At 33.4% G+C, this 15453-nt stretch overlaps 1 protein-coding gene and 1 pseudogene across 1 annotated transcript in view; both read right to left on the bottom strand.

Annotated features, from left to right (window-relative positions):
- Positions 1-3271, bottom strand: part of LOC107009559 (CTP synthase-like) — a 7595-nt gene extending 4324 nt beyond the window's left edge. The window contains exons 1-13 of the mRNA XM_015208937.2: positions 3036-3271; positions 2822-2952; positions 1929-2008; positions 1509-1595; positions 1364-1414; positions 1167-1284; positions 1025-1081; positions 807-871; positions 642-725; positions 506-556; positions 343-405; positions 211-257; positions 25-94 (exon numbers count right to left, since the gene is read on the bottom strand). Coding sequence (XP_015064423.1) covers positions 25-94; positions 211-257; positions 343-405; positions 506-556; positions 642-725; positions 807-871; positions 1025-1081; positions 1167-1284; positions 1364-1414; positions 1509-1595; positions 1929-2008; positions 2822-2939 — 891 coding nt within the window. The 5' untranslated portion in view covers positions 2940-2952; positions 3036-3271. The remainder of the gene's footprint in view (positions 1-24; positions 95-210; positions 258-342; positions 406-505; positions 557-641; positions 726-806; positions 872-1024; positions 1082-1166; positions 1285-1363; positions 1415-1508; positions 1596-1928; positions 2009-2821; positions 2953-3035) is intronic.
- Positions 3272-5531: 2260 nt separating this feature from the next.
- The window catches only part of LOC107023555, a 13889-nt pseudogene continuing 3967 nt past the window's right edge, over positions 5532-15453 (bottom strand).

The raw sequence follows: 15453 nt of genomic DNA, 5'->3' as shown, positions 1-15453 counted from the left end.
TGTAGCTTGTCACAGAGAACATACAGGCTCTTGTAGCTTGTCACAGAGTGCAGCCCGAGATGTCCATTCTCCCAAAGCAGGTTCTTGTGCAACACTGAAAATGATATAACAAATTCATCATCATACAAGAAATAGCACAAAATCACAAAGCAGAAAAAATGAATATTAAATACTCCTTGTCATCAACCAATGTATGTAACCAATACATACCCTTTAAGATTCAGAACTTTGAGAATTGCTTCATGCGCCTTCTGATCCTAAGTACACAACAGATTTTCTTTTAAGCTTCTAGTGATGATGTTAAGTAGAAATACATAAAAAAAAAATGTCAAGATTACTTACTCTTAAAAGCAAAGGAACTCGCCAAATATTTGAGACATCATAAAGAGTAATAATGTTATCTAGCTGAATAATAGGAAATATAGAATGTGAGCACCTAGAATTGAGAGTTGATGACCTAAACAAGATTAGCTCTATAAAAATAAAGATTATTTGGTCATAATACCGGGACATGGCAAAACCGGGAAATTTTCTCCTTGACATTCTCTTCTAGTTCCTGAATAAATAGACCAACTTCAAGAACTGAACTTGATAAACATACAGATATATGTGTCCCAAAAGAGAGGGGGGAAGAGACAAACCGTTGTGCTCCGGCATGCTAATATGTTGGGAGTCAATCCCAGGCTTCTCAAACCTCTAACACTGTGCTGAGTAGGTTTTGTTTTCTGAATTTCAAAATAACAAAATACACAATCTGAGTGATTACTTTAATAGAAGATATCCACATGACCCAGAAATTAATTTACCTGCTCACCAACTACACTCAAAACAGGAACAAGGCTGACATGTATCAAGCAAAAATTACCAGCACCTAACATGCAAAAGTTGATGAATAGATGTTAGTTGCACTTAATTATTAGAAGGTACTCGGCTGAGTCAATTCAAGTTCTGCACATCATAGGGCACAACTGACAGTGACATCATTTGATTGTCAAGAAATCAAGTTTAGACGAGTAAACCTTACCTACACGATATGAGAATTGTCCTAATGCTTCAATAAATGGCATTGATTCAATATCTCCTGCATTAAGGAACAAATTACTTTTAAGAAAACACGTATCATTTGACAACTTACCCTGCTCATGTGAAAAAGTTGTTCAGCATACCTATTGTGCCACCCAGTTCTATGACACAAACATCTGGTGGGCCATCCTTGCCATCAACTGGTATGACAGCCACACGTTCTATCCACTCTTGAATGGCATCTGTAATGTGAGGGACAACCTAGAGAAGCGACAGACAGACGATAAGAGCAGAAACATTGGAAGAAATGACTATGTAATTTTCTAGGAAGGTGGTAAACCTGAACAGTCTTTCCCAAATAATCCCCTCTTCTCTCCTTATCAATAACAGACTGCAAAACCAAAATAACAAACATTTTCTATCTTAATCTATGAATATCATCGAGCATACATCAATAATCTAATAGGAAATTTTAGAGGACATGCCTGATAAATTTTCCCAGTAGTTATATTGTTGTCGCCGGTCAACTTAATATCTAGAAAACGCTCGTAGTTTCCAAGGTCCAGGTCCACCTGCAAGTGAAAAACAAATCTGGATATCAGTGACATACAAACAAACAGCTTGCACTTTAACTTAAGTGAAATGGAAGTAACCATCCAAAAGCTTTAATTTTACAAGGAGAACAGGTAATACTAAAAAGCAAAACTATACACCCAAAAAAAAAAAACTTTCAATTATCTGCACTTCAACAGTAACATTAATCACCAACTTGAGTAACATGTTTTACTTTAAAATTAGAGAGTCCAAAATAATGTAAGAAATCAGCACCACCTGACAACTAGTTGGGATAAAAAGGGCAAACAAATATTTATATTAATCATTAACATGAAAGATTTATATCTAACCTCTCCACCATCATCCAAGACATACACTTCTCCATGCTCGAAAGGAGACATTGTGCCAGCATCAGTGTTCAAATAAGGATCTGAAAGTTAAAAAGGAAGAAAGGAACAGTAAGTAGACATTTTATATACAATTCTTCCACCTCATTTGGACTATACCAGCAATTGATGTAAACACCAGTACACTGTACTTGTTTAAGAAAATCTGTCTAGTAGCAAAAACGGAGGATCCATTTCCTAAGAGAAAGCTAGAGAGAGGAACACAGGAACTACAACTCCGCCAACATTAACTTTACAAGAGCCCATGTAAAATTGGGGAAAAAGAAAAAAGAAAAACAATTTGTGGCTGAAGCTGAAAAGAAAAAAAAAGAAAACCTTTGTTGCTTAAAACAAGGAATTCTTCTTCAAATTTTCTGAACATTTTTTGCAAAAAAAAAATAAAATAATAATAATAATAGTTTAAAGAAACATTAACTTGAAGTCTTGACCAAAACTATTCATTAGAGAAACGCCATCTTAAAGTTTTCCGGTGTCTTATCGGCAGAGACAATAGTTCAGTTGACTAGAGAACAGCCAAAAGGAAAATAACTTTTTTTCTTCAAAGTACGAGCGGGTTGCGATCTGACTGGAGAACACAGCATATTCTTCTACCATCAGAATTCCCCTCAATCATTTATCCAACAATGTCTGATTTCATAAAGTATATACCAGATAAGGGAGAAACTATCAAATAATGAAAGTCATTGAGCTGGCTTTCTATTTTTAAAAGAATTTTTATTTTTTTTTACATATACAAGCATGAGGTCGCTCTCTAACACAAGAAAGCAGTATGGATTATTTGGTGCATTGTTGATTTAGAAATGAGATGGAAGAAGAATAAGGGAAAAATCAGAGACCAATCTTAATGGAGGTAACACGAAGACCGCAGGCCTTAAGAATAAGACCAATACTGCTGGCAGTGACTCCTTTACCGAGTCCACTAACAACTCCTCCTGTCACCAACACGTACTTCATTTCTTCAGCTATTCTATAAACAAGAAGAAGAGAAAGGACCCATTAGCAATCCTTCAGAAACATTGTTTTCCAGGCAAGAATTGGGAACAAACATACCTAAAAGGAAAAGACTTGGGTTCTCAAATTAAGAATAGTATGAAACGAAACAACCTTATTCAATAAAAGGCGTTTCTTTTTCTTAAGAGAAAGAAAAGAGCATGAGCGAAAAATGGGGTGTATGTGAAGAAGAAATGGCGACTTTATATAGTACACAAAATATGAGGGCGGAGGCTAGCTCAGGAAGGAGACAAGGATATCGCCACTCTTTTCAAAATTCTAAAACCTCCCCAAACCCTGCCACCCTCACTTGTTTTTCTCTTTTTATCAAAAAAAATAATGAATAAACCAAATAAAAACAAAATCAAAAACAAAAAAGAAGTAAAAGCAGAAACAGAAAATACATTTAAAAAATAAATAAAAAGTAATATCTTAATGCTCAATTGATTGTTTTCTCATCATACATTTTATTGGTAAAGACTCCGCTTTCGATAGTTATTGCCTCCCTCATTTTTGATGATCTATATATTTATTTTTAAAAAGAAAAAAATTTAACGTAACCGTTAAAAATTGAAACACCTGATGAATAGAATTGGATTGAACCAAAGGAGAAGTAGACAAAAGAAGAAAAGTGAAACCGAATAAAGTACTCAATAAAATTAAAATAATATTAGGTAACATGTATACTATTCAAAATTTTATAAGGGAAATAATTGTTGCAAAACATAAAATTTGAGACATTAGAGTTTTGGTCGGGCCAAAGGAGAAGTAAGGAAGAAAAGTGAAACTATATAGAGTACACAAATAAAAAAAAAGTTAGGCCACAAGTTGAGTGTTTAAGGTTTGAATAAAAATAGATTGAAATTGTAAAAATTTAGACATGTGAGGGATTGGGTTAGACTAAAGGAGAAGTAAGCAAAGGAAGAAAAGTAAAACTGAATGGAGTACCCAATAAAAATAAAATAAAGTTAGGCTATACGTAAAATGTTCAAAATTTTATAACAAAGAAAGTTGTTGTAAAATGTAAAAATTGAGACATGTTAAAATTCGGGTCGAGCTCAACGAGAAGTATGCAAAAGAAGAAAAGTGGAACAAAAAGGAGTATTTAATAACAAAAAGTTATTATATTTGAGTAAAAACTTATTTATATAAAAATAACTGAATCAAATTAAGAAAATAAATTGAATTTATTTGGATTTAACTTAATTTTAATTATATTTTTAAAACTCAATAATATTGAATTAGGTATTAATTCTATCCAACCGAAAACCCCCGAAGAAATAATTAAACTGGCAAACGATATACATATTTTAATTATTATAAACACATGGAATAATACTTTCTTATAAACAATTTTAAATATCTTTTATATGTTAACATCAATTTATTTCTATGTTATATTATATTATACACTATAATATTGTATTAAAAGTGAAAAGCATTAAATTAAAAACCAAATTAATAAAATTACTTTTTATTAAATTAAGAAAAAAATAGTAATATGGTGTTTTTATAATTTGTCTTCCTTAATGTTAAATAACTTATTAAACACTTAATTTATATGTATATAAAAAAGTAACAAACAAAAAATTCAAAACATACTTTATTTAAAGGAATGTGATCTTTTGAATCAGTAAAAGCGGCGACTCTTTCCAATTTTGAAGTATAAATACACACGTTTTAATGAGTAAGTTAATTAAAATGATAAGATTAGAAAATTAGAAACAAACATAAATTAGATGATTTTCGTTCATAATTCCTTGTGATATAACTCATCCTCTTCCAACATAAATATCCATGAATATTTTTTCGTCTTTTTGTTTCCCTTGAAAATAATGATAGAAGTTTTAAAATTGACTTTCACAAAATACTTTATTTTTTTTAATTTTCACAAAATACTATGTTTAGGTAATGATCTTTTTTATTTTTCAATCCATGAGTTTATACGAGCAAATGCATACAATATAAGAGCAACTGGCCCAAAGACCTGACGAACTTATTGTCGAATTTCCAACTACATATTCATAGTTTAAAGAATTATATTACTCATAAACATTTTAAAATTATAATTAATGTCATCCTTGTGAAATTAGGTCTTAGGTCTAACTCACACTCCAAAAGTTAGCTTAAAGGGAGGAGGATTGTTCAAGCCTTATAAGGAGTTCACCCATCTCATTAACCGTCGATGTGGGACTTTTGTCATTCTTTAACACCCCATCTCACGCCAGTGCTTAGCATCTGGTGCCTGGGCAATTTTGATTTTGGGGAATCCCAACATCGGGTGAGACGGGCCCTGCTCTGATACCATGTGAAATTAGGTCTTACGCCTAACTCACACCCTAAAAACTAGCTCAAAGGGAGAAAATTATCCAAGCCTTATAGGGAGTCCACCCATCTCATTAACCACCGATGTGGGACTTTTGTCATTCTGTAACACCCCACCTCACGCCCAGTGCTTAGCATGTGGTGCGTGGACAATTTTGATTTTGGGGGGCCCCAACATCGGGTGAGACGGGCCTGCTCTGATACCATGTGAAATTAGGTCTTAGGCCTAACTCACACCCCAAAAGCTAGCTCAAAAATAGCCCTGGCTTTATCCGTTTCATACAAGGACCTCTCCAACTCGGCAAATTTGCTCCAAGCATAGCAATTTTCTGGAGACCATTCTAAGTACTTCTCATAAAGCTTTCTGCAACGATCTATGTTTCCAAAATGCAGCTCTATCTCTATATACTTCTTAAATATCTTGTCTTTAGGATCCCTTCCAATTGCTTCTCCAAGTAGAAGTCGCGCCTCCTTGAGTCTTAATTGCCAAATCTCAAACTGGGCAGCCAACAACCAAGTCTTTGCAAATCAAAACTTCTGATGCGGAATAAGCTTAAGACACTCCCTGTAGACATCTCTGGTTCTTTCCATGTCTTCTGCATCAAGGTCTTCATATAATGCATAATTAATCCATAAGTAAATGTATCGCTGCCAATATTGCTTCTCTTCAGCAGGAGGAACATTAGCAATGTCTCTCTCATAAACCTCTCTAATCCTCTCTTTATTTCCGACGCTCTTTTCCAACCGAATATAATCAAACCACGTGTCATAGTTACGTGGATTCTTCCTCACTTCATACTCATACTGAAACCTCCTTTTTCCAACTATAGCATCCTCAATACCTTCTCTATCACCATACTGCTTTTCAAATGCCACAAACTTCCTGTACAAATCTTCAGCTCGGCCTCTCGGTATGTGATCAAGTGCAAACTTATATATGCATTTTGCCCTCTCCGTTTCCTTACACTTCTCCTCAAACTCAGCAAATGCCACAAACAACTGGTCAGCTTCCTCAGCATCTGCCAACTTATCCACAGCCCCATCATAACAATTCCTCGCCCTTTCTATCTCCCCATTCTTCATCTCAAATTTCGCAAACCTAATCCAAGCACTAACTTTCGGATGACACTGCACAAATCTCTCGAAAATCGCTCTTGCTCTCTCTATTTCATTATACCTTAACTCAAACTTAATATAAGACAACCACCCTTGCTGATCAGGCGTCCAACCCATCCACCTCTCAAAAATCTGTCTAGCACCAGCCACATTGCCTAACATCTCCATATGAATATACTTGTACCACAACTGATCAACCCTAGGCAAAAGAGTAACAGCTCGATCCCATACATTACGAGCATGATTAACAAACTTATTCTTCATCTCCACATCAGCATACTTCAACCACATGGTATGTTCACTGTAATCCACTTCAAGTGCATGTTCTCATATAGAACGAGCACGCTTGAAATCCTTTTGTGATTCATCCCATTTAGCATATCTCACCCACAGAGATTTCAAAATCGATGTAAGCCTTCCATAATAGCTCTGATACCATGTGAAATTAGTTCTTTGGCCTAACTCACACCCCAAAAGCTAGCTCAAAGGGAAGAGGATTGTCCAAGCCTTATAGGGAATCCACCCATCTCATTAACCACCGATGTGGGACTTTTATCATTCTTTAACACCCCACTTTATGCCCAGTGCTTAGCATATGGTGCGTGGGAAATTTTGATTTTGAGGGGCCCCAACATCGGGTGAGACGGCCCTGCTCTGATACCATGTGAAATTAGGTCTTAGGTCTAACTCACACCCCAAAACCTAGCTCAAAGGGAGGAGGATCGCCCAAGCCTTATAAGGAGTCCACCCATCTCAGTAACCGCCGATGTGGGATTTTTGTCATTATTTAACAACCCTAAATTTTTATAATCAATTATCTATGTTGTGGTGTAATACACGTGCATGACACATCAACCCCACATAATAAAGACAATAAATTTGTAATTGTTATGAAACTATATGAATTTAGAAAACGAATAAAGCAGGGAGAAGAGAAAAGATTTCTTATTCTCTTGAAGTATATTCAGGATTCATAGATCTTATTTACGGTGAAGAGAATCCCTTTATTTATAGGGGAAACCTAACTTTATCCCCAAGTAGGATTCCTAACAATATCCTAAAAGGACTCCATATAATTAGACATTCACTATAACACAAATATATTCATAACATTTTCCCTTGAATGTCAGTAGATTATGTGCCTCGTTAAAACCTTACTAGATAAAACCAGAGGGAAAACATCTAGTGAAGGAAAAAGAGTACACATATATATAATACGCATTATGGATGCCTCATTAAAAAACCTTACAAGGAAAATCCAATGTGACAAAAACTTGTGAGGGAAAAAAGTAAATCACATATTAACTCCCTCTAATAAGAAAATCAATCAACAGACTTGTATCTTCGTTTCCAAACTTGTGCACCATCTTCTTGAAAGTTGTAGTTGGTAGAGATTTGATGAATAAATCAACTATAGTGTTACTTGAACAAACCTGTTGCATGTTGATATTGTCATTCTTGGGAGCTCATGAGTGTAGAAAAACTTTGACGAAATATGCTTCCTTCTATCTCCTTTTATTAATCTTCCCTTCAGGATCAAAGATTTTTGCAAGTTCCTTACTTCAACTTCTTTAAGCAAATAATGTATTGACTTTTGAAAACTCTTCAAGAGTTTCAACTCTAGTCATCAACTTGCATAATAATACTTGTATATGCTCTATGCATTTTGAATCTATCTAATCCTTATGAGGATGATAAACAAGTTTTCCAAAAACTTGTATATGCTTTAGATTTTGAACCCATTGGATATTTTCATATCAATTTTATCAAGTGACAACATTCAATATATATTAGATGTATGACGTCTTCTAGTGCCTAGATTGCAAGTCAAATAAGCTTTATACTTATCAAGATGCACCATTCCACTTTTCACTCGATTATTATTTTTACACCAGCATGCTTTAATAGATGTAGAATTTATTCCTCATAATCTTTTACAATATTGCGCGTTATTGTATCAAAGAATCGTCAATGATATATCATTTTGCATGGACTCACAATACGACATAACTTATTGAGATCTCATCACTTCATTATTTTTAGGTATGTATCCCTCTCATGAGGTTTCATGAAGTGTTATGTTGTAAGCTCTTCAACAACACATTGTCTCCTTATTATGATCATTTGTATTTTTTGATCCTACCCCATTTTCAAGGATTATTTTGTTAGAATTGATTAGTCTATCATGCTTCATGCATGTCGTAGACTCTATCCTTAAGGGACATTTAATAAGTGTATTTACAATTCTTGTGTTGCTTCTAATATGTCCCTTATGTTAGACTAAAATATATCTCAATATTTTGGAGAATCTATCTTTGTGCATCATTGTATATTCATTGATTATATACTACATATCAAAATAATCAAATGAAAAGTATTTGGTCCCTGACTATAAATCAGTTGAAAAAAAAATTTAATCATAATTTATTGGTCCGATGCATACAATTACTTTTTGTCACATCCGGAATACACCCTAGACGTAATCAGCGGCGGCGTCCTCTGTGAGAACTAAGACTAGCCTCTTATCTTACATTTTTACATTCATAGGTCAAAACTAGTGGAAATTTAAAATGTTTTACTACTTCTACATTGAGGTTTACATAGACCTCTACATACACTTAATTGATATATATCGAGTATACATAGACCCTTCGTATAGGAAGATTACTAAGTGTTCTACTTTTATTGCACATAGATATACAAAATATAACATAGTCTCAAATAGTCATATCATCTCATAACCATCTAATAAGAGTATATCAAATTAAGCCTATCCCATACAAAAATGAAACAAGACCACATATAGGTTATACAACGTTCAATATCCAAATGAAAAGGAAAGATCATAAGAGTCTTAAAACTAAAGCAACATCATAGGCTTGTTAGTAGCATTACCCTCGGAAAGTGATGACCTACCCAACTTTGATGATCATAAATTCCATGTCTTCTTCAAAGTCGTCTCTAAAAGCCTTCAACGACGAAACCTAAAACGTTGGGGAAAAGGAAGAAATGGGGTTAGTACACCACTTGTACTAAGTATGTGACCATATGCACACATATCATGAAACATGCTAAAAAGGGACATTTCATTAAGTATGCAATTTACTTTGAAAACCTTTATGCACATTAAACAAGACCATACCAAATCAACAAGACATATTTATTAAGTCATAGGCATGTACATCACAAGACCAATAACATCAAAACTAGTCAAGTCAACATGCATATCATATCATTAAACATATAGTCAAAGCAACTCAACCATCAAATCATAGCCTCAACAAGCATGAATAAGAGTTCATGATAACATAACCAAAGCAACACAATTACCCACAACCCCTACCAAGTCGACAAGTGCAATGACCAAGCAATGCCCCATAACCTTACTCAATCAAGTAACCCAACAAGAATCATGACCAACATCCTACTTCACATAGCATAGCATTTAAGAGTACATATCATCATAATTTAACAATGTATACCAACACATATTCATAAGTGACACCAATCAACATATAGTATCAACAATGTGCAACTTCATCATATACATATCATGTACCATTATAAGCATATACATAGATAATAACAACCTCCTAAAGTTCCCTTCAAGGCAAACTAGTGCAAGGCATCGGTAGAGTCCCATAGCCCTACCTAAGTTAAGTCAACCTCTCATGTCACCCTAGTTGGTTTGTACTTCATTACTTCATTTTAGTTTAGGGAACACTTGACTTAACCGACATAGACCACAAGAGGAAAGTGTGGAATCCGGTGTTGTAAAACCTTACACCGAAGAAAGGTGGTCTACCGTCCAATGTAAAACCAAACATAAACGTAGCTTTCTAGGTGGATCCACTAGCTAGTCTTCCGATGGGGGCAACATAGTTCAAGAACTAACAGATAGCTATAATCCCTCTACATACCACTTGGAAATTTGGGCCTCCTCTCATGGGAATCCAATGGATGAGTATCCCTCATAGGGGAGTCAACACCTCATGTGGAACTATAGGGTGAATCTTTCTCTATGGAAATCAACACGTTCCATTGTCAAGTTCACTCAGTGCTAAGCTAAGTCCCTTTTGAATTGTCTTTATTAATCATCAAACTTAATGTAGGTCATTGAGTCTAACCCTTGTAAAAAAATTATCGTAGCTCAATGAGAATTGCATGAATATTGTCCTTTCATTACAATTCATATAGGTGAGGTTAGCACATTAGCATATTCATATCATGAGAAGGCATATTGCTAAATCATCACCATCCTTATAACATTTACATCTTAGCCAACACCTCACAAACCATAGTCAAGACATTTCAGTTCAACATCATACCAACCCTATAAATCCTAATACAAGGCATAATCCAATACAACATCATGACTTAATCATAATTAACCATAATTGAAGTAAACAATAGGGATCACAAGACTTACCAAGTCTTTTTCATAATTCATCTTCAAGGTCTTATCATAAACCCTTACTCAACCCAATTAGGGTATAGTATCATCATATAACCATAACCAACATTATAACAAAGCCAATTGAATCACTATATCACAATTCATTACTAGTTCATAGCTTAAGATAAGATACTTAGGTCAATTCACAACACACTTCATAACCTAGATCGACATCTCAAAAACTAGAATGATAGGACTATAATTCATCCTAATTTAGTCAGGATTGATACAACAACATCATCTAATAGTAATTCAACAAATAACCAATTCAATTGAACCAATATAATACAATACATATCAAGATCACAACCTAGGGTTAAGGGGTAAAAGTCATCTTCTACAAACTAGGCCAGTTCATCAAGATATAACATAATTGAGTTAAAAAAACATGTTAATATATTCATAATATCCAAAATAAATCATAAACAAAGTAATCCATTACATCAATTTCGATATTGGATGAAACCCACTTGAAAACTCAACTTTTGAAATCAATTGATGGAGCCCTTTGAGGAAAGAGGTCTCAAAGGTGAAAGATATCCCATACCTTACTAATTGATGAAGATTGGTGCTGTAAATTTAACCTTTTAAGCCCTTGAACCCACCTCTATCTTGGTCTTCGATGGGGGTTTCTTTGGTAGAGAGAAAGAAGAGAGAAGGAAGAGAGTTTTGGTTTTGTGAATTATGAGTATTTTAGGTTTGGTTAATTAGGTTAGGGATTTATATAGGGTGTTAACTAACTCAATTAGACCTCCACTGACTCCTAATTAACTTTCTAACTAATAAAATTAATTAGTTAACCTAAGTGAAAAGGTGCAGTGAAAACTAGTCCCCACTAACGACACCACGATCGACGGACCGTGGGTCAATTGACGACCTGTCCCCCTTCCATGTTGCACATCGTTGGTAAGTTCAGAGAGTTGTCAAAATGACCCTTCCAAGATTTTGTATAAGTGACCATCGACGCCCCATCGATGGCACTCGTCTGTGCACACTACCTTGAGCAATCTTTTGACCCCAAATTGCAAGGGTCCTCCTCAAGGGCCCTTGGTTGGTCCTTGGGGAGTCGTGCGCGGACCTTTCGACTATGAATCAACTAATGCAGGTTAGACAACCTTTCACCAATTTCATCATTTTTGACTCCTAAAAGCTAGTCAAATAGGCCAAGGCACGCTACTACCTCATTGAACTAGTTTCCGAACGTCATGGATGTTTTGGTTTCTAGACTTCCTAAATGACTTATATTCATTGAAATAGACCTTAAAACAGTGTCTAAAACTTATGACACTCAAATTAGTCTCTAGAACCCGTCTTGGATTTTCGAAGTGTTACACTTTTGTATGCGGTATCATATTTCAGATCAACACATGGAGATTTATTTTCTCAAGCAATGATTTCTCTATCTTAGACATTTAATGTCATAAATCTCAAGCATTTACCAATATTATCAAGATAAATAGTCTTGATTACATATTCTGAAAGTTGTGCTCTTAACTAAATTATCTTGCACAAATAATTTTGTGAATGCCAAATTACAGGTTGACAACAAACGCACATGTGATTATCTTATCGATGCATCTTTTTATCATGGCACATGATATATGAACATACCCATATTCACCTTTTATACTTTTCAGAATTTGGGGATTTAGTCCCAACCTTAATTGATCGATCAACTTATCACTAGAATAAGCAACATAAAGAATTTTTAAATAATCTTCTAGTTCTTCAATGTATGTATATATTCAGTATGCACATATTTGAGATGGTTAAATTATTCATGCTAACAAATAAATTTATTAGTACTTGTAAACTTCAAATTTACTATTCCATTTGCCTTTTGCTTTAGTAAATTCAATTTTATTACTCCTAAAGTAATTTTCAGATTTATTTCTTGTTAATTACTTTACCCTTTGGATGAGTAGTGACCCCATCATTGAATGGACTACTTTGATTATCAAAAAATTGTTCCTTTAATCATATTATTGGTGCCAATAATTTTGCAAAGTCCCAAGTTGCGAGATGATAATAGTCACATATGAGACTATATAGAAGGATCATTTATTAGGACCATGAAGTATCTAAAAAATCCATTATGTGAATGAATAGGTCGACAAATATCCCTATATACACGTTCCAAAAACGCATGTGATTCAATCTCAAATTTCATTGATGATGGTCTCACGATCAAAATACACTGCTAGCAAATTCACCATTTACAAGAATCTTTGGATTCTTTAATGGAAGTTTGTTCGAATTATCTATAATTCACCTCATTATTATAGACTCATGATCTTCAACACAATCATTCAAAAGCAATACAATATTTGAGTTAGTATTAGAATATATCTTAATTGCACTAATTATTATCCAATAAAACTCAAAAGATAAAGTATGAACCTTTTCTTTAATACATGTTGACATTCTTGGTGATACCACATCATTGATCAAAGGTCACAATCTTTCTCATGCCTAGCATGGTGGCTTACACCTTATTCCCTTTGGAGAGTGGATCTATATTTTTAGCATTTGTCAAAAGTTCTCATTCTTCATGAATGGAACCCAAACATGTGAGCATATCAAATTATGATACTTTAGTACCTCATTCCATATTTATGTACATTATTCAATCACTTGTCTTCTTTCAGATATAGTATGCACTACCACCAGATTCACTTTAGTAATGGAGCAAATTAAGTAAATTTCATGACTTCTAATAAAAAACACATTAGTTTTCTTTAGTCATTATTACATCATCAATATGGTGCATTAAAGATCAAATACAATGTCTTATCCATAAAAAACGTCTTAGGACAAAAATCGATGGAACTTGAACCCAATATCTTCTTATCATGGTGCACCAGGACTTAACCCAATGTCTTACCTTCTTGGTGCGATTGAACGTAAATCCATTGTCTTATTATTTTGGTACGATAAAACTTAAATCTATCATCTTACCCACAATAAGGCTCAACCTCAAGCCTTCAACATATTGTATTTAATGATCATTAATATAGTCGTTTCTCATAATTACATAAAAAATTGAGATTATTGATCTATATAATCAACATAAGTAGTTAATAGATATAACTTAATAGAACACATACCTCATTTAAAGATTGACAACATACCTTTCACTAAATTGTGCTTATTTAATTATTAAAATAATAAGGAATTCTCTTTCCAATCGGTTAAAATAAAATGCATAAAAAATCGACATGTCTCTTTAAATATTTACTCCAGATGGTAACTCCAAATCTGTCACATAAATAATTATTACTAACAAAGTAATGATAAATCATGCCTTACACATATGAGAACCTTACTGCATAACATATTCAAGATATTTTTTGCACTTTTCCCGTCTTCTATCATAATTCTTTAAGAATAGAAATCGTGCTGATAACATGTTATGAAACTATATAAATTTAAAAAACGAATAAAGTAGGGAGAAGAAAAAAGACTTCTTATTCATCTTGAATTATATTCATGATTCATAGATCTTATTTACAATGAAGAGAACCCCTTTATTTATAGGGGAAACCTAACTTTGCTCCAAGTAGGATTCCTAGCCATATCCTAAAGGACTCCACATAATTAGACATTCACTATAACACAATTATGTTTATAACAATTATTATTTTCTACTTCTGTTTTCTCTTTTCTTTTATTTTTATACCATTACACAAATCTATTTTTACCCGATGATATCATTCTTTTACTTTAGAATTAAGTCATCGACAATCCCTTAAAGTTGTCAGCATAATTCGCTTAGACACCTCAACTAAGACTAGTACCTATTAAATACTTTTACCTATTCAAACATTGTACCTATTAGGAATTTTTTGATAGTCAATAAAAAATATGAAGAGTGTGTGGTACACTTGCGCTGATATGGCAAAACAGCTAATTAAAAAATGACATGTGGCAGTAGGCCCCAATATTATACAAAAGAATATTTAAAACTATTTCAAACATATCTTATATCTAATTTTTTTTTAAAAAATAATGAAAATGTTAACCTATTCTAGGAACCCCCAACCCCCTTTCATCTTCATCTTCCTCCCAAAACATATTCATTCTCAAATCACAAAACCTCCCCTTTCAACTTCATCTTCTTCCCAAAACACATTCTTTCTCAAATCATAAAACCTAATTTATTTTCAAATAACTTCAAGATTAACTTTTTTAAAATGATACATTTCATACTAGAATTGAAGAAGAAAGAAAATTTGCCGACGGTTATTCATTTCTACATCGATGACAAAGAGAAATTGATAACTCAAAGGTCTCGTTCAAATTTTTGAATGTCATTTTTGATAAATTTAATGGGTTCGTATTTGAATTTGAGTAAAACTATTTGTTTGAAAATTGTGATAAAAAAATATCGGCTAACTTTATGTATACTAAAAATCATTTATCTTCTTTCTTCTTCTTCATATTTATTCCATTATTTTTATGAAATTTTCAATAAATCATACAAAACAATGTCTTTCTATCAAATCTGATGGTATGATTTCTTCATACTAGATTTTCATTTATCTTCAGATTTGGAAGAAACAACTTTATATATATATATAT

This window comes from Solanum pennellii, chromosome 1 (assembly GCF_001406875.1).
Source record: "Solanum pennellii chromosome 1, SPENNV200".
In the NCBI taxonomy this organism is placed as follows: Eukaryota; Viridiplantae; Streptophyta; class Magnoliopsida; order Solanales; family Solanaceae; genus Solanum; species Solanum pennellii.
This window is presented reverse-complemented; position numbering and strand designations above follow the sequence as displayed.